General features: G+C 31.9%; 1 protein-coding gene across 1 annotated transcript in view; it reads right to left on the bottom strand.

The window, feature by feature from the left end:
* Positions 1 to 21,390, bottom strand: part of LOC145292907 (glutamine amidotransferase-like class 1 domain-containing protein 1) — a 43,402-nt gene that overhangs the window by 18,576 nt on the left and 3,436 nt on the right. The window contains exons 2-6 of the mRNA XM_080139048.1: positions 17,025 to 17,101; positions 10,932 to 11,037; positions 9,641 to 9,748; positions 5,550 to 5,656; positions 2,696 to 2,789 (exon numbers count right to left, since the gene is read on the bottom strand). Coding sequence (XP_079995174.1) covers positions 2,696 to 2,789; positions 5,550 to 5,656; positions 9,641 to 9,748; positions 10,932 to 11,037; positions 17,025 to 17,101 — 492 coding nt within the window. The remainder of the gene's footprint in view (positions 1 to 2,695; positions 2,790 to 5,549; positions 5,657 to 9,640; positions 9,749 to 10,931; positions 11,038 to 17,024; positions 17,102 to 21,390) is intronic.

The following is a 21,390-nucleotide window of genomic DNA, read 5'->3' as shown; positions in this document are numbered from 1 at the left end:
ACTAACCCAAAAACTCATCGATTCAACATGACCATAACATCAAAGTCTCTAGTTTTCCACACATCTCACTTTAAAGTCCACTATTAGTCTTCCTTTGAGCTCAACACATCTAAGACCCACATTATACATCCATCATATCATTTCTCTCCATGCAACACATGTCTTCAATCCTCATTTTCCTGGTTTCCCTTCTATCCACCATCACACTGCATACACATGCTCGATAGATTCTTCCCTTAAATGACCATGGTAACTCTATGCTGGTTAGTAATGGCAGAAATTTCCCAAAACTTACTCTGTTCACTCTTTACTCTTGTAACATCATGAGCACTTGTACGACTCTGCACGATAATCCGCTAAATAATTTTTTTTTTACATACATGTGATAGCATTAGTGATGTCTTTATCGACCACCAACCAAGGATTCATGCAAGTTCAATTCACTTCACATGCGTCACGCAATCTGTTAAATCCTTTTGCCACAATCATATACAATTCCAAGTTATCATTAAAATCAGCCGATTAGCTGATATATTCACTTGACATTACAGTCTACCAATGTTAAGTATTCATTCTCGACAATCAGTTCCATGGAGATGAGCCATTGTGACTAATGTTGACCATTTTTCTGTCGTGCTCAGCTATGGTTCTGGGTAGTCCTAGGAGGTCCACCCTCCCAGACCTTGCCTCCTCTCTTTGGAGTGAAGTAAGTTAAGTTTATTGCTTACTACATGAGGCGCACTGACCGGGGATTGCCAACAGGGCTGCTCAAGCACTTTTGTAAGGCTAGAATAATACTCCTCCTTTAGAGGTGCCAACTCAACTTTTCCCACTTTCCGACCTTGTGTCACACCTTCCTCTGATGAGAAGCATATAATCAGTCATCCAAAGAGAATTCTTTTGTTTTTGTATTGTTCTTACATTTAGTTGGCTTATTTATATTAGGTACTGCCAAAATTTGGTGGTAGAACTTTTAGAATTTCCAAATATTTATGAAAGTATACTTTTGTCAAATCTTCAAAGTTCTTATCTAACTCCATTGTCTTACAATTCTTGCAAACGAACGTGCGATCTTTCAACGTGGAATTCTATTGTACTTCTTGTGTACACAATGCTTGCAAGAATCACAAAAAAATTAAATTGCTTCCAACTCCTCTTCCACAAACGGAACAGGTAAAATTTTCTTCTTTTGAGCACCACGACCACTGATCATTATTTTGATGTCGCTAACATTTACTTAGATTTTACTTTTCATCTACGGCATAACTGCGTTAACACACCGGTTCTCATCAGATCACTGAAGTTAAGCAACGTTGAGCCTGGTTAGTATCAGATGGGTAACCATTTGGGAATTCTAGGCACTGTATGTGCTCTCCGCTTATCTCGGCATTTGTTTCCAGTCATCCTGTACATACACTTCACTTGCTACCGGTATTTAACAATGTCGACTCAGGAGAGGTGTGGTTGGAGATTGTGCACCTTCTGATGCAAACATTTACTGTACAGGCACCCCTTCGTGGGTATCCATAGTCTGTTAAAGACTGAAGGAGCCTGTTAACTTTTCATAGCATTCCTCCAAGTCTCCAACTTAAAAAGCAAACTTTCGATTTTTATTATTTGAATTATTCGAACTACTGTTCTCATCTTGCGTTAGATTCATCCTCATCTTAAACATTCAGAAAAATATTAGCCGTTCCATTGTTTTCAAAGGCAAAAGCTAAATCATCAGCATCATTTCTAAACAGCCGATATAAAATTTTGTGTTTCTAAGACACAAATGAAAATCAACAGCTTCAATGCAGATTTCTGATGTCATCTCACTTTATAACATTAAAAATATCATTAAATGTGATGTCAATTCTAATACAACTTTGAGCATTTCTGTAAATTACTTGAATAATATTCACTTATTACGCATTTGCTCCTAGTATTCACACAAAACTCATCAGACAACATCTCCTGGCATTTTTTTTTTTGCAACTGAGTCACCTTTTATCAAGACTCAGCATTCATTCGAGAATAAAGGTTAATGAACGCAAGGTGGTTAGTGAGACAACAGCTCAGTGATCATTTTTGGTGGGAATTGGACAGAATTTTACTATTTAAGCAATATATGGCAAGAATTTGTTTACATTGGACTTGAAGACGACCATGTTGTAGTCAGCTTGGAAGCAGGTCAGTGGAATAAAGTTCCACACACGAGCAGTTCTAGGAAAGAAGCTTTGTTCATGGAATTTGCATTTAGATTTAGGCACTGATATAGAGTAAAGGAAATTGTTGGTAGCGGTTGTAGCGTGACAAGTGCTTTTATGAAAGTTTGGTGGGGGTGGACCATTAAATGAAGCTCGGATGAAAATAACAGTAGAACAAGGACAGGCTCGCAATATTTCTTTTTGTGGCAAAGAGTTCAAAGAATTGTTAAAATTTCCAATTTTTGTCAATTGTGTTTAAAAAACATTTTTTGGATTTTTTTTTATGATTATTTTTATTAATTATGCGGCTTAGATTTGAGATGATTTTATTCAGGTTTTGAACCCTATACTGCCGTTTTTGCCTGTGCCATATTATTGCACATTTAAAAGTTGAAGAATAAATTAACAAAAAAAATCAACACAGAAAATAACAAAACAAAAATGACGCTAGAAGTCTGCAAATTAAATATGTGTTCAAACCAAAAACGAAGAAAACAACTTACAGCTGTAACTGGCACCGTTATCTTTTATGAAATCTTCCGGAACGATTGACAGATTTGAAAAATCAGGTTTGCGAGCCAATTCCGAAACTGAGGGCTGTAGAAGAAAAGTTTTCATATGGATTTTAAAAGAAACAAATAAAACATTTGCAACTGGAAGCAGAAATTCAGTGAAAAATTAAAAATTATTATTTTATAAGAAACCTGACATAATAAAAAATATGGTTACAATTATTTAAAAATAAAATTCTTAAAAATACAGATTTATTTTTGGGATTTAGTAATCTCTTGAAAATGGAAAAGACGGATTAGGAATATATAAAACTTTATCAAGAAAAATGATTAGGAATATATAAAACTTTATCAAGAAAAATGATTAGGAATATATAAAACTTTATCAAGAAAAATGATTAGGAATATATAAAACTTTATCAAGAAAAATGATTAGGAATATATAAAACTTTATCAAGAAAAATGATTAGGAATATATAAAACTTTATCAAGAAAAATAATTAGGAATATATAAAACTTTATCAAGAAAAATGATTAGGAATATATAAAACTTTATCAAGAAAAATGATTAGGAATATATAAAACTTTATCAAGAAAAATAGTTAAAAAGAAATAAATTTGCTACACAAACACTTATTTAGCTACAACAACTGTCAACAACTACAATACTTCGCCTTTTGGCCAAGATCAAAGTGTAGTATCTGTTCTTCAGATGCTGCCCTTCCATTTCTTGTTCTCTTTCAGTGGAGGAGAAATCCTTCACGACTGAGACAATTTTTATTTTTGTACCTTTCTCCATGTTAAAAAACGACCCTGGTGTCTAACTCTGTCCCGTGGGGAGGCATGGTAAATAGGTGTAAATAGGTATAACAACTGTCAACAATTTCCCTTACTTTCTATCTGTGCCTAAAACTAAGCAAATTTCATGAGTAAAGTTTCTTTCCTAGAACTGCCAGCTTCTGGAACATAATACTGTGAGGCTGCTTCTCAGCTGACTACAATATATCTGCTTTCAAGTCCAATGTAAACAAGTTCTTGTGTAGTTGTACTATTAGATAATTAAATTCTATCCAATTTCCATTACTACCAATGATTACAGTATTATCTCACTGACTACCCGACACTTGTTAATACCTATCCTTGAATGTCCCTTGGGCCTTGATAAGTGGTGACTCCTTTGAAAAAAAAAAAGGAAAAAGCAAGAGAATTCTTGCTTTTGGAACTTGCGCTAACATATACTCAACAGCAATGTCAATACTGACTCAAGCAATAACGTCAACACAGACTCGACTAGTAATGCCAATACGAATGTATTTAAAAAATGTAAATTGTTTTTATTTTATTTTACAACATGATAGACATGGTGGTATCTATGTTATATGGATTTTAGAAATTGACTTCCAAACGAACCTATCTCTGCCCAGGTCTTTATTTATCCCTCTTTCTCTCAGAATCATTTTTATCACTTCCATGCTTTCCTTGGTCTTCCCCTATAAACTGAACCTGCTATCTGAACTGTTCTACATCTACTAACTCGAAAATTTTTATCTATCCTTTCATCGTTTATTTATAAAATATCTGCCTACAAAACAAATAAATCTACAAATATTTAAAGATACTTTGGTTCTTGTCTAGAATTACCTCATGTTAAAAAATAAAAATATGTATGATATATGTACCTGTGACAAAAAGAAAATATCATATTCCAAAAATTACATGAATTAATCAAGTAGTTATTTTTATAAAGAAAATCAAATTTTATTAGTCTCTGTGGCGTGACTGAATTGTTCATTGAAAAAGATGTCAAGAAACAAAGGGAGATAAATCAATTCATACTTACTAGATTTATATTGTAATGCCTACAAATTGTCATTAATCACTTAAACATGATTTTCTTTATAAAAATACTTGATTAATTTATGTAATTTTTGGAATATGATAGTTTCGTTATGGGTACGTACATCATACAGATTTTATTTTTTAATATATGGAGAATTCTGAACAAGAATTGATATTCCAAATTCGAAACATAAAAACTTCTAGCAAAATTCAAATGAATTCAGCATTTAATAATCCTTAAAAGGCTTGACATGCCGTAAACAAAATAATCAAACAGAGTTTTCAGCCATTCTTTTTGCGATGTTATTAGAATTCAACCTCTTGGATAAACTGCTGTAGAAGCATGGAGGTCTTGAATTGCAGGAAGGTTGATCGGCCAAGGAAAACTTAGCAGCAAGTGATTGGACTCGACCATACAGAGTGGAGTTTAGAGATGGTTCACCTGCTGAACCGTGAACTTGCTAAAATATAAAAAATGCAAAATATAAAAAATGTCTGATTCTTAGACGAAAGAAAAGTGATGATAAATGGATAAAGAAAGACAAAGAGAATCGACTGCACAAAATGTTATTTTATTTCCAAGAAGTTAGACACAAGGTCAAGTATAGGTTTGATGAAAATGTTTATGTGGAAAGAACTGGATTCGAACCTGGCACATCCAGGTTTTTAGTTCATGTTGTTAACCACTTAACCATTGTCATCCGACTGAAGAAAACGGTAATGAGATAAAGGTGATGGATGATGAACAATTAAAAAAAAAAAAAAAGAAAAAAAGAAAACCCTTGTATAGAAATTGCTTTTGGTTTTAAAACTATGTTGACATTGCATTTGAAGATGCCTGTTGCTTCCTGCCTGCAGAACATATTACTGTAGGACTGCTTACAACTCAGTCATCTTCAAATGCAATGTCAATACATCCTATAAGTTGGTTTTAAATGTAACAAGGAATTTTTTTTTTTTAATTTTCCTGAATTTTTTAAAATTTACCGCATGATTCTCTACTTACTGCTGTGATGCTGTAGTCTTGGAAACTCCACGAACTGTAACTTGACTTCTCGGCTTGTTGCGCGGCACATAGACCAGCGAAACCCATTCCAATTGCACAGATGGGTTCTGGCAAAAGATCAAAAGAAGACAAAATTAGCATTGTTACAAAATAAATGGGTACTTATACAGATAAAAGCACAGAAAATGAAAATCGTATTCCAAATAAAAACACTTTGGATATATTTTGCTAGCAGGGGTGGGGTGGCTTTGCCCGGTCGTAAAATACACTTAAATATATTTTAATTTGTCCAGATTTTGTATATATTATTATAGAGTTGTGATTTCAAAAGTATAAAAAAAAGTATTTGAGTGCCATCAGCTAGAATTGAAACTGAAAGCAAAACTGTAGCATTTAAAGCTTAGATGTACCACTGTACTAATGTGACATGCATATGAACTGATTAAAAATAAAGATGAATGTACAATGTATAACGATTCTTTTGTATGTACAATGTATAACGATTCTTTTAAAATTTTGACCCCTTGACCTTTGACTGATTCTTTTGAATGTACAATGTATAACGATTCTTTTAAAAGTTTGACCCCTTTTTGACCCATTAAAAACTATTTTAATTGGCTAAAGATCCATAAAAGAATGGCCCATAAAAAAAAATAATCATTTGAGGGCCCTTAGCTGCTCTGCGACTTTTAGTTTCAGAAAAGATAGAGTTTGAAAATATGTAAAGACAGACAGACAGACAGACAGACATAGTGAGTTTTATAAAATAGATGTGTCATGTAAAAATAAGTATCCTTACCAAAAACTGTAGAAGTTTAATTAAAAGTAAAAATCAATTTTATTGTATTTTGTATGAGTCACCATAGCCCATTGTGAAGAGTTACCTAAAACAGGGGCAGGTAATTCTCCTAAGAGGTCTGTGAACTGCTCCTTTCCACATGTTAAGAATAGCTTTCGAAATGATATCTCGAAAGTCGTTCTTAACATAGATAAACAGATTTTTTTTTTAATTGTTCTGAACTTTCACCTAACAAGTTATGCAATTTGACATTTGCTGAAATCAAGTAAACTTTTTTAAATTCTAAACTTGTTCACATCCACTTTTAGAACAATTTTGACATTTCCTGAAATAACAGGCTGAATTATCTCCCCTATTTTCAGATAACTCTTCAAAATTATTTAATACAATAAAACTGCAATTTACGATGAAATTGTTTTGTATTTTTTAATTAAACTTCTACTCAATAATTTTTCCTCGTTTTGAGTTGGGAAACTTATTTTTGCACAATATATAAGTATATCAAAGTAGTTTACTTGAAACATTGTTTATTGTGTATATAAACAGAAATTTGAGTTTATAGAAGGCAGAACAATGCAAAGATGTTACGGATAGACTCGAACTGACGCAACTTAAGATATAATGGTGGAACCAGCTATGCAGTTTTACTTTCATTCATCCAATTCATGTGTACATATGCATAATTGTGTATATATGTACATATAGACATATATTTAATTTTTTTTTTATTCAATATTTTATATGTGTATATATAGACATATATTTACTTTTTTTATACAATATTTTATATGTGTATATATAGACATATATTTACTTTTTTTTATACAATATTTTATATGTGTATATATAGACATATATTTACTTTTTTTATACAATATTTTATATATGTATATATAGACATATATTTACTTTTTTTATACAATATTTTATATATGTATATATAGACATATATTTACTTTTTTTTATACAATATTTTATATATGTATATATAGACATATATTTACTTTTTTTATACAATATTTTATATATGTATATATAGACATATATTTACTTTTTTTATATACAATATTTTATATATGTATATATAGACATATATTTACTTTTTTTATATACAATATTTTATATGTAGGAAGTTCTTTCTAGAATCAGGCGGTCAGGTGGGGTGTCTATGATGCTATATTTCAGGATGTCTTCCCTTCGTCAGGCATATGTTCCATTATTATGGAAATAACGATAGAGTAGAGAGAGACTAGTAATGTCTCTTCTGTGAAAAAAGAGACTGTAAGAAAGAGAAGCGATCATTCCCCACTAGATTGCAGAGTTTGAATTGTGTCTAGGCAATAAAGAATGCTTTGAGTGGCACCCCCCTTGATGCGGCAACAGTACTCGGTTTAAAAAAGGTAATATAGTGTTATGAATGTGGTTTATAGGGTTCCTCATTTAATCCTGGGCAATGTATTTTAAACTAATTGTACTGTCCCTACACGGTGTTACTGGAGATTCATGCATGTCATTTTAGTATAAATATATTTTTTGTGCAAAAAAAAAAAAAGGATAAAATATGAAGAAATTGCTAGTCAGAATCAAATATTGATTTTTTATAATTTTATTTAGATGAAATATTTTTAAACTTATATAGGAAAAGAAATAACATTTCAATAATTATCTCAATAAAAATTTAAGTTAAAAATAGATGAGAAACCTACAAAAACATACAAACTGATCACAAAATGTTATGAAAACATAGAGAACAGAAGAGATGTGAACAATATTTAATAATGAAACAAATAATGGAAGGAAGACAAGTCATATTTTTAGTTGCAAAGATTTATTTCTATTTAAATAATTATTTAAAATTGTTGCCATTATAACAATGTTTCTAACCAGAATTTTCTCTTTTTCTCAAAAAGAACAGAAAAACATTTTGGTATTCTAAAGAACATACTGGAATAAAGAAAAATACATTATTTCTACAATTTAGAGATTTTTTTGTTTTACAGCATATCAACACTTTTTGGATTATTTTATGCCAAATCCAGTAATTTTGAAAAAAAAAAAAATTATGCTTCAAGTTCTTTGTCTCTTCAAATATTTATTCATTATTTTTAATTTTGATTATTTTGTAGAGAAAAATTGTTTTTGTTTCTGACTTGGCATAAGATGCAAAGTAAAAGGAAAGAAAAAAATAAGATCCGTGTTTGGCACATTTTTGGTCAGGAAGCTAGTATCTTCAGACAGCCTGATCTAGTGGCACCAGATGCTTTAACAGGTATTTCCACTCCACGCCAAAGTGAACACAACCCCCAAAATGGGGCCTCACCACTGGCTGTCTTTTATGGTCAAACTCAGGACAACATTGAAAGATGATGACTAATTTGCGTACAAGAAGTTTGTAAGACAATGGAGATGGATGAAAACTCAGATGTGGAGAAAAGTATATTTGGATGGCAAAACTATTGATGTTGTTCAGCATTTTTTGTTATTTTGATGACTAAATTGGAGTACAAGGTGGAGCAGGTGCTGGTGTAATTGCAAAAGTTAAAAGTGGATCAAGTTTAGAGAACTGTCATTACTAACCAGCAGAGCATTATAATTGTCGATCAAGGGAAGAGTCTATCAGGCATGTGTATGCAGTGTGATAATGTATGGAAGTGAAACTTAACCAATGAGGGTTGGAGATATGTGTTGCATGGAGAGAATTGATATGAGAATTATACAATAGATGTGTAATGTGAATCTTAAATACAGTGTTCTGATGACCTCAGAGGAAGATTAAATCTGGACAACATAGGAAGAGGTGTTCAGAGCAGGAGACTTCACTGGTTTGGTCACATTGAAAGAATAGATGAGAATACTTGGGTCAGGGTTTTTTTTTTTTTTTACATTATCAACGTCCAGAGGCCACTCGAGGTAAGGGTTAATGAGTGTACAGTAGTCAATGGGACAATATCGTAATAATCGTTAGTAGTGGAAATTTGGTAAATTGGATTACTTAAGGGGAACGACTTATCAAGAACTTGTTTACATTGAACTTGAAGATGACCATATTGTAGTCAGCTGGAAAGCAGGCAAATGGAAGAGAATTCTACAGGTGTGCAGTTCTAAGAGAGAAACTTTGTTCATGGAATCTACGTTTAGGTTTAGGCACAGCTAAAGTAGTAGAAAACAGGCTTTATGATCTTAGAGGAAGATGAAATCTAGACAGTACATTGAAATGTGTGCAGAATAGAAGACTTTGTTGGTTTGGTCACAATGAAAAATCTGTGAAATTTTTTTTTTTTACTCCACTTACTTTTTTCTTGGATGAAATGGTTGAGAATCTCAGCAAGGTCTTTGTTGGTTACCAGGTCTGTGACAGCCCCTGGAGACGGGGGAATCAACAGGGCCATGTAGCGGTTGGCTGGAAAGGATAACAAAAATACTGTTATGTCGTACATACAATACATGGATTTGAAAAGTAAATTTTTCATATATATAAATTATTATCATTTCTGATGACCTAAAGAAAAATGTTGACTTTTTATTATGGAGTATAGGATTTCTTTTTGAATTTGTTTCAAATGGAAAGGGGGGGGGTAAGTTTGACTTGCTATTTGTTTTCTTGTTTCTCCTCATAACTTGTAATTGGTTTTGTCTGGATAAAAAATGGCACATCTTTTACTCTTTAACTTTTATATGACAGTAAGTACATAGACCTTTTTAAATATTTCTTTTATGGTACAAAATTTTAATATAAAAATCATATTTACTTTCAAATATTTTGAATGAAAAATTAAAGACTGAAACAGCTAACCAGTTTGTAATTTCACTCAACAAAGCTAAATTGAGGTCAGGATACTGATTAGGAGAAAAAAATAAAGTCATCGCTTATCAAGGCCTCAAAAGCCACTTGTGGATAAGGATTAATGAGCGTTAGGTGGCTGGTGAGATAACACAGTGATGATATGGTGGAATTTGGGTAATGTTTATTTATTTAAGAGAATGACTCAATAGGAACTTGTTTACATTAGACTTGAAAATGACAATTTTATAGTCAGATGGGAAGTAGTCCTTGGTATTGTATTCCATACATAAGTAGTTCTAGGAAAGAAACTTTGTTCAAGGAAATTGCATTTAGTTTTAGGCACAGACAGAGAATAAGGGAAATTGTTGGCAGGTCTTTTTATATATGAAAATATATAAATACACATTCATCTTTATTATAGACTACTATCAAATTTTGATCAATTATTGAAATAAAAAGATTTAAAATACACTTTTAGACAAGTCTTAACACAATTCCGATATTTGACCAAATCAAGCATTTCTGTGTGCTGTCCAATTCAAGACAATTCTTAGAGAATTAGATCAATTCGAATTTTAGGTTAAACCAAACTTAACAGTTCTGCTTTGCCAAAATTAAGCAGTTTCATTTTTACTGAAAGAAAAAAAAAGGAATTTATGAATCCCAAATTGTGAGATGTCTTAAGTTTAAAAAAGTGAAATAAAATTTATTTTAAACAAAGCTGTCCATTTACAAAGATGCAGCATAGAGAGGAGGGATATGAGGAAGAGGAAGGGCATGAGGAAGAGGAGGAGCTTACCATCAACTGATTCTAGGCTGATTGGAGTTGATGCTGCTTTTGAACGGAATTCACTGAACCAGCGGCGATTCTGTTCATCTTGTTGAATGAATTCAGTTGCTTTTCCCTAAAGAAAAGAAAGGAAAATTCATCATCACCATCATCTGTTTAACGCTAGTTTTACATGAGTGCATGCATAGGACAGTTTTTAGAAATTGACTTCCAAATTAATCTATCTCTGGCTAGGTCTTATTTATCCATCAGGTCCATTTTCATATCACTTCTTACCATGTTTTCTTTACCTTTCCTCTTAACTGTTCTACAACTACTAACCCAAGAACTCTTATTCATTCTTTCAATGTGGCCATACCATGGAAGTCTCTTTTTCTGCACACATCTCGCTAAACTGTCCACCTGTAATCTTCTGAGCTCATTAGAATGAAGTCTTTTCTTTAAGATTCACATAACATAGCCATCATATCATTCCCATATTATCTCTCTCCATGCAATGCATATCCTCAACCCTCACTGGCCAGGTTTCACTTCCATATATCATCATATTTTTGTACATATGCCTGAAAGACTTTTCCATTGGTCAACAATGGTATTGCACAAGCAAGCAAGAAAAAGGAAAAAAGTTAAAGGAAGCAGGTAAAAAAAGAAAAAAAAAGAAGATAAAAAAGGAGATAAAAAAGGAGATAAAAAGAGATAAAAAAGAGATAAAAAAGAGAAAAAAAGAGAAAAAAGGAGATAAAAAAGATAAAAAAGGAGATAAAAAAGAAGATAAAAAAGAAGATAAAAAAAAGATAAAAAAGGAGATAAAAAAGAAGATAAAAAAGAAGATAAAAAAGGAGATAAAAAAGAAGATAAAAAAGAAGATAAAAAAGGAGATAAAAAAGAGATAAAAAAGAGATAAAAAAGAAGATAAAAAAGGAGATAAAAAAGAAGATAAAAAAGAAGATAAAAAAGGAGATAAAAAAAGGAGAAAGAAAGGAAAATTGTTAAAAATCTGTTAAATACTTTTCTTTCAACTTCACATCAAAATCGTTTACACAAAAAAAAAATGTTAAATGAAAATTCGAAAAGTACCTTCAAATCTGACAGAGATTCACCAACCCAAATATGACAACAATACTCCATACATGGTCTTATAATAGATTTGTAGAGATAGAGAATAGCCCTGGGTGTAAAAAAAATGTTTAGAGCAATAGATAAAAAATCTATTAGGTTTCTAAATTTTAGAGATGAAGATTGATTATTTGGATCCTTTAGACTAATGTTCTCATCTTGAATGTTATTTTCACTACTTTTCGGCTGCAAAAACCTGTAGTTGATAAAGTACTTGGTAAAATTCAGTTGTAAACATTTCTGGAAATTAAAGGTTCAATCCTTAGTGTGGGCAGCATTCAAAACTACAATTGTGAATTACCTAGGATTTTTACTCAGTCAGGGTTGATAGAACAAGAACGTGCTACCCTCATGATTAAATAAAGCGTTCACTTCAAAATTCTGTGCAGATCCCAGAGTTAGACAAGGTACACTTAAAGATCAGAGGTTACATCGATTGAAACATGAAAATAACACTCAAGATGAGAACAGTAGTCCGAACGATCCGAAATTCATGTTTCTTTTTTTTCTTTTGCTCTACTCAATGTTTGCACTTATCAAGTATTAGTTAAATTATTTACATTATATCTAAACACTTTTAATATCGGCATACACTATTGCGAAATGTAATACCAAATTTATCTTGGTAGCTCAATTAGCCACTAAATTTTGACAATTCAAAGTTTGTTGAAAATTAGAAAATTTGCTGTCCTGTATGGTCCAGAGACCAATTTTCACGTATAATAATGTATAACTAAAAATGCTTTAAATAAGTTGTTGGTTGGTTGGTTGGTTGTTTGTTTTACGGCATATCAACCCTTTTCGGGTTATTTAATGCCGAATCCAAAGATTTTGAAGAAAAAATTTTTTTAATAGAATATATTTGTTGTTTTCTCGTCGGTTTCTATCTAACCCATAGTTGGGACCCTAACAGGTACTACCACTCCGGGTCAGAGTGGACCTGGGAGCAATGGTAATTAAAGGGTGGCTCCACACTCTCCAAAGCCCACAAGCTGGGGCCTCACCACTGGATATAGTTTAAGGTCATATCCAGGACCGCTTTAACTAAGTGAAAATTCCTTAAATCCATAAATGAAAAATAATCATTATGAAAGCAATAATTATTAGATCAAAGCTAATAATATGTGTGTCCCAGAAAGATGCATTTGTTTGAATTAGCTGAGTATTCTTGGCTACAGTAATACAATCAACTTTAAAAACCAGTATTTGTGGTAATAGTCAGTAATATCCTTAAGCTTTAGATTTTCGGCATATCTTTTGACGTCTCTCCCAGGCTGCTCTATCCATCCATATTTATGATTTACATCAGCCAATCATATTCTTGTGACGAGGAACTCTGATGTACTCATATGTATCACGTCATAATATCAATAAACTTCACAAATATGTATCACGTCATAATATCAATAAACTTCACAAATATGTATCACGTCATAATATCAATAAATTTCAAATATGTATCACGTCATAATATCAATAAACTTCACAAATATGTATCACGTCATAATATCAATAAACTTCACAAATATGTATCACGTCATAATATCAATAAACTTCACAAATATGTATCACGTCATAATATCAATAAACTTCACAAATATGTATCACGTCATAATATCAATAAACTTCACAAATATGTATCACGTCATAATATCAATAAACTTCACAAATATGTATCACGTCATAATATCAATAAACTTCACAAATATGTATCACGTCATAATATCAATAAACTTCACAAATATGTATCACGTCATAATATCAATAAACTTCACAAATATGTATCACGTCATAATATCAATAAACTTCACAAATATGTATCACGTCATAATATCAATGAACTTCACAAATATGTATCACGTCATAATATCAATGACCTTCACAAATATGTATCACGTCATAATATCAATAAACTTCACAAATATGTATCACGTCATACAATCAATAAATTTCACAAATATGTATCACGTCATAATATCAATAAACTTCACAAATATGTATCACGTCATAATATCAATAAACTTCACAAATATGTATCACGTCATAATATCAATAAACTTCACAAATATGTATCACGTCATAATATCAATAAACTTCACAAATATGTATCACGTCATAATATCAATAAACTTCACAAATATGTATCACGTCATAATATCAATAAACTTCACAAATATGTATCACGTCATAATATCAATAAACTTCACAAATATGTATCACGTCATAATATCAATAAACTTCACAAATATGTATCACGTCATAATATCAATAAACTTCACAAATATGTATCACGTCATAATATCAATAAACTTCACAAATATGTATCACGTCATAATATCAATAAACTTCACAAATATGTATCACGTCATAATATCAATAAACTTCACAAATATGTATCACGTCATAATATCAATAAACTTCACAAATATGTATCACGTCATAATATCAATAAACTTCACAAATATGTATCACGTCATAATATCAATAAACTTCACAAATATGTATCACGTCATAATATCAATAAACTTCACAAATATGTATCACGTCATAATATCAATAAACTTCACAAATATGTATCACGTCATAATATCAATAAACTTCACAAATATGTATCACGTCATAATATCAATAAACTTCACAAATATGTATCACGTCATAATATCAATAAACTTCACAAATATGTATCACGTCATAATATCAATAAACTTCACAAATATGTATCACGTCATAATATCAATAAACTTCACAAATATGTATCACGTCATAATATCAATAAACTTCACAAATATGTATCACGTCATAATATCAATAAACTTCACAAATATGTATCACGTCATAATATCAATGAACTTCACAAATATGTATCACGTCATAATATCAATGACCTTCACAAATATGTATCACGTCATAATATCAATAAACTTCACAAATATGTATCACGTCATACAATCAATAAACTTCACAAATATGTATCACGTCATAATATCAATAAACTTCACAAATATGTATCACGTCATAATATCAATAAACTTCACAAATATGTATCACGTCATAATATCAATAAACTTCACAAATATGTATCACGTCATAATATCAATAAACTTCACAAATATGTATCACGTCATAATATCAATAAACTTCACAAATATGTATCACGTCATAATATCAATAAACTTCACAAATATGTATCACGTCATAATATCAATAAACTTCACAAATATGTATCACGTCATAATATCAATAAACTTCACAAATATGTATCACGTCATAATATCAATAAACTTCACAAATATGTATCACGTCATAATATCAATAAACTTCACAAATATGTATCACGTCATAATATCAATAAACTTCACAAATATGTATCACGTCATAATATCAATAAACTTCACAAATATGTATCACGTCATAATATCAATAAACTTCACAAATATGTATCACGTCATAATATCAATAAACTTCACAAATATGTATCACGTCATAATATCAATAAACTTCACAAATATGTATCACGTCATAATATCAATAAACTTCACAAATATGTATCACGTCATAATATCAATAAACTTCACAAATATGTATCACGTCATAATATCAATAAACTTCACAAATATGTATCACGTCATAATATCAATAAACTTCACAAATATGTATCACGTCATAATATCAATAAACTTCACAAATATGTATCACGTCATAATATCAATAAACTTCACAAATATGTATCACGTCATAATATCAATAAACTTCACAAATATGTATCACGTCATAATATCAATAAACTTCACAAATATGTATCACGTCATAATATCAATAAACTTCACAAATATGTATCACGTCATAATATCAATAAACTTCACAAATATGTATCACGTCATAATATCAATAAACTTCACAAATATGTATCACGTCATAATATCAATAAACTTCACAAATATGTATCACGTCATAATATCAATAAACTTCACAAATATGTATCACGTCATAATATCAATAAACTTCACAAATATGTATCACGTCATAATATCAATAAACTTCACAAATATGTATCACGTCATAATATCAATAAACTTCACAAATATGTATCACGTCATAATATCAATAAACTTCACAAATATGTATCACGTCATAATATCAATAAACTTCACAAATATGTATCACGTCATAATATCAATAAACTTCACAAATATGTATCACGTCATAATATCATTAACTTCACAAATATGTATCACGTCATAATATCAATAAACTTCACAAATATGTATCACGTCATAATATCAATAAACTTCACAAATATGTATCACGTCATAATATCAATAAACTTCACAAATATGTATCACGTCATAATATCAATAAACTTCACAAATATGTATCACGTCATAATATCAATAAACTTCACAAATATGTATCACGTCATAATATCAATAAACTTCACAAATATGTATCACGTCATAATATCAATAAATTTCACAAATATGTATCACGTCATAATATCAATAAACTTCACAAATATGTATCACGTCATAATATCAATAAACTTCACAAATATGTATCACGTCATAATATCAATAAACTTCACAAATATGTATCACGTCATAATATCAATAAATTTCACAAATATGTATCACGTCATAATATCAATAAACTTCACAAATATGTATCACGTCATAATATCAATAAATTTCACAAATATGTATCACGTCATAATATCAATAAACTTCACAAATATGTATCACGTCATAATATCAATAAACTTCACAAATATGTATCACGTCATAATATCAATAAACTTCACAAATATGTATCACGTCATAATATCAATAAACTTCACAAATATGTATCACGTCATAATATCAATAAACTTCACAAATATGCAAGGTTTTGAAATTTAAGGATCAATAATTTATAATATTTAAATTATTCGGACTACTATTCTCATCTATAATAACAGTATAATGAAGGGAAACTCTTTATATACAAAACCTGAGGTGACGCCAATTGAACTGTGAAGTTTGTCGAGGCCAAAGTGTAAGCCTGGATAAACGATTGTGCGTTCACACCTGGAAAAGAAAAAATCCTTTTTGACATCTCTATCAGTTTCAGAGTGAAAAAAAAATACCACCAATAAGTAGATACAGAAAAAGTAATTTTCTTTAAAAAAAACAAAAAAAAAAAAACCGACAAAATTTAAGGCATTATCTTTTTATTACTTGTGCAGTTTATGGACTATATTTTTAGATATTTGAAATATAAAATTCAATTTTTACGGTATATTTTGTTTATTAAATTGTTAGGTGAAAGTACAAAATAGTTAAGCCTTCCCTCCTCATTTTAAAAATGGTTTTCTAAAGAACAACATCATTATTTCAGGACAGTCTGTAAACTGCAGAAGTATCTCTTCTTTTTTTTTTTTTAAATCTACATTTGTGTTTGTAAATGTAATAAAATACAAAGAAAATTTGAAAATTAAAACCAGAACAATGATGTCAAGCATGCAACTATCGTATATTAGTCGCCATCAAAGTGCAAAATATATTGTTTGTCTCTTGATGATGTGGTCTCTGTAATTTTTGGTGCTTCTACAGATTTTAAACTGAACCAATCGACTTTTGCCAAAAAACTTAGATTAGGGTTAGTTTAAGGGTTAAAAAACACTTTGGTTCAAATTCTGTTTAAGTACCTAATTTTTTCTTGCAGACAAATAGCAAGATCATTCATGGAAGAAATACAATGAAGATGTTAGAAGGAGCAGCAGCAGCGAATGTTATTTTTACATATAGGTTCTTGATTAAACAAAATCTCAAATCAGCAGTTTCTTTCAAACAATCAAACAGAAAAAACATTAACTCAAACATTTGCACATGATATAAAAACCGAAAGACAGCGTTTTTCCATTTCTCTTTTCTGTTTTTGTTGCGATCATGACACAATTCTGCCTAGGCCTTTTTGGTCTAGAGACCCATGATGACTAAACATAAAAAAACATAAACACTGCTAATCGATTTAGTGTGCACAGTTCACACATGCTTTCTCTCACAGCCAAAGCAGTCACAGCAACAATATACACACACACTATAACACATTAATAACATACACACACACTATAACACATTAATAATATGCACATACACTGTAACACACTAACAATGTACACACACATTGTAACACACTAATAATATATGCATATAGTGTAACACATTAGTAACGTACACACATTGTAACACAGTAACAATATCCACACACATTGTAACACACTAACAATGTACACACATTGTAACACACTAATAATATATGCATATAGTGTAACACATTAGTAACGTACACACATTCTAACACAGTAACAATATCCACACACATTGTAACACACGAACAATATACACACACATTGTAACACACTAAGGCGTAAATTCAAACAAAAATACTTTGCCCCCTCTCTAGAGGCTTGCATTCACAAATATCTGCAGGCTTAGAACTAATTTAGATGATGTTGAATTATTTCTCCTAACAAACTCCCGGATATCTTGCCAACTAACCTACACTCCTCCATCCCCTTTAACTACTTTAACAGGCCTGTTATCTCCCACTTTGCTGTAAAGACTCAGACAGACATATGCATATAGACTTGGAGTCTATATTCGAAATACCCTCCCCTTGACTAGAGAATCAAAATTAGAATCAGATGACCAGGCCTTCATGTGCTTTAGACTTAACCTGCAATATAGCGTCAGCTACTTATATTTTCTCTACAAGTATCCCTCGGCTAAGGACTGTACCCTAATCAACAAAGTCTCTGACAGCATAGATACAGCACTCTTCCTTGATACTAGTGAGCAAGTACATGTATTTGGTGACTTTAATGTCCACCACAGTACGAGGGATGTGCAATAAGTAATGCCCCTGACCCACTTCCCATAGCAGTAGAGCAAAACTTGGCACAGTTATTAGTCTTTCTCTACATAGGAACCATCCAGAGTTATGCATTTCTCCAATTGTTTGATGCAGCTCTGGAGACCATTTTTGTAGAACACCCCAGGTTGATCCTCCAACCACAACGTGACTTCAGAAATCAAGGCTGCATTATCTGGGAAACGCTTTCCTTTCAAAAACAACTTCATGGCTCGGAAGAGGTGAAAGTCAGAGAGTGCAAGGTCAGAAGAGTAGGGAGGATGGGGAAGGATTTCATAACCACATGCCCGTGCTTCTGATCTGGTGACATGCAAGTTGTGGACTGGAGCGTTGTCCTGTAGGAGGAGGGTACCTTTGCTGATCTTGCCCCGCCTCTTGATTTTGATAGCTTCCCTTAATTTCCTCAAAAGTGAAGCATAATAGGCTCCTGTAATTGTGGTACCCTTTGCCAGGAAATCTGTCATCACTACTCCGTCCTGGTCCCAGAAGGCTGTGAGCATGACCTTGCTAGTGGAGGGCTGCACCCTTGCCTTCTTTGGAGGTGGTGAGTCCAACTGCTCCCACTGCATTGACTGGGCTTTGGTCTCTGGATCATAGTGATTGACCCAGGTTTCATCCTATGTAATCAGTCTTTTGAAAAACTTTGACTCATCTTCTTGGCACATCTCAAAATTCATCCTCGAGTACTCAACACGTTCTCGCTTCTGGAATGATGTGAGCAACCTGGGAATCCATCTGGCAGATACCTTATGCATATGCAAATGGTCATGAATGATCGTTTCCACAGACCCTGTACTAATCTTGACATCTTGGGCTATTTGGCGAATAGTAATGCGCCGATCTTCCAAAATGGCAGCCTCAACTTGACGGACAGATGCCTCATCAATGACAGAAGGGGGGGACGACCAGGTCTGGGAGCTGTTTCCACAGACTTCCGGCCATATTTGAATTCATGATGACAGCGTTTTACAAGGTCATATGATGGGGCATTATCACCATAAGTTTCTTTCATTTCATCAAAAGTCTCCTGTGGTGTGCGTCTTTTCAAATACAAAAACCGGGTCACTGCTCGACATTGAACAGGCTCCATTTCACACCTGACTCAGTTCAGACACCTGTACAACAGAAACCACAATTACTTCAGAGCTGTAATTTGCCACATAACCCATAGAAATATAAATCATTGTGTTACAAGAACAGGTCGCCTCTTCTTGTAAGTGAGTAAATATGAGATAGGATAGCCGAGGATTCGAACCTGCGAAGCTAGGATTGGAATTGAGGATTCTGATCATAAGTTAAAATAAATAATACAGAATGTTATTGAAAATGGAATGTAGAATTACCATTGTTTAGTTCACATAAAATAGTTAGATATTTGTTTATTGAAAAAGGAATGTAATGATGTAATTTTGTTTCTGTTAAAGAAATGAAATTAAAATAAGGAATTTAAAAACGAACAATGGAAAATGTTTGTAAAGTGGGTTAATCAAAAATTAGGTTAGAGAGTCGGCTTTGTAGAAATGTGAGGAAATGCATGTCGGGCCACGGGATCGAGATGCACATGTTTAGTCATGAAATGACGTCATGAGTTCTCAATATAGAGAGCTTTAGTGAGTCAGTGAGTCAGAGAAGAGAGAAGTCAGTGAGTCAGAGACAGAGCTGACATGGAACCTTGGAAGCGAAGGGGAGAAGAAAGAATCATGTAGAGACTTGAATTCCTTGATGCAAAGTCATTGACTGGTCGTATGGAATAAACAAATCATCATCTTTTTGTATCTGCGTCTTCATGTTATTCAACAACAGAAAGGTATTGTGAATTTATATTATAAGAACTTTGTGAAAATCATCATCTCAAAAATAGGTAAAGAAATATATGTGTCAATGTTATAGAAACACTCCCATTCACAGAACTGTCAAACGTATAAATGTTAAACGCACTATCTCTCGGTCTATCTATTGATATATATTAAATCTCCTCTCATTGTGTATTACATGCCGTCGGCTCTCTTGTATTAACATGTACCTTGTCTCTTTATATATACAGAACTGCCTCTCTCTTTATATATACGCAATATATCTGGACACCAACATGAACACTCTAACACGAACAACAAATACATACGTCATCTCTTCTGATATAACTCCTATGTAACAATTGCACATGCAAAATTTCAGCTAGATTAGACAACTGGAAGTGGGTCAGGGGCATTACTTATTGCACGCCCCTCGTAACTGGCTTGGTTTCTTGACTTATACAGATGCAGTTGGTAGAGTAACACATATTTTCTCTTTCCCTATCACAGACAGTTACGTTTCCAATCCGTCTCCCAGATGGCCAGGACCAGCAAGCCTTACTTCTAGATCTATTTCGGACCACAGTTCCTGATGAATGCTGATGAAGCTGTGATTGTGGTAGAAATCACCCTAAACTTTTGACTCAAAG

Source organism: Euprymna scolopes, chromosome 14 (genome assembly GCF_053919585.1).
Source record: "Euprymna scolopes isolate OS-2025 chromosome 14, ASM5391958v1, whole genome shotgun sequence".
Taxonomy (NCBI): domain Eukaryota; kingdom Metazoa; phylum Mollusca; class Cephalopoda; order Sepiida; family Sepiolidae; genus Euprymna; species Euprymna scolopes.
This window is presented reverse-complemented; position numbering and strand designations above follow the sequence as displayed.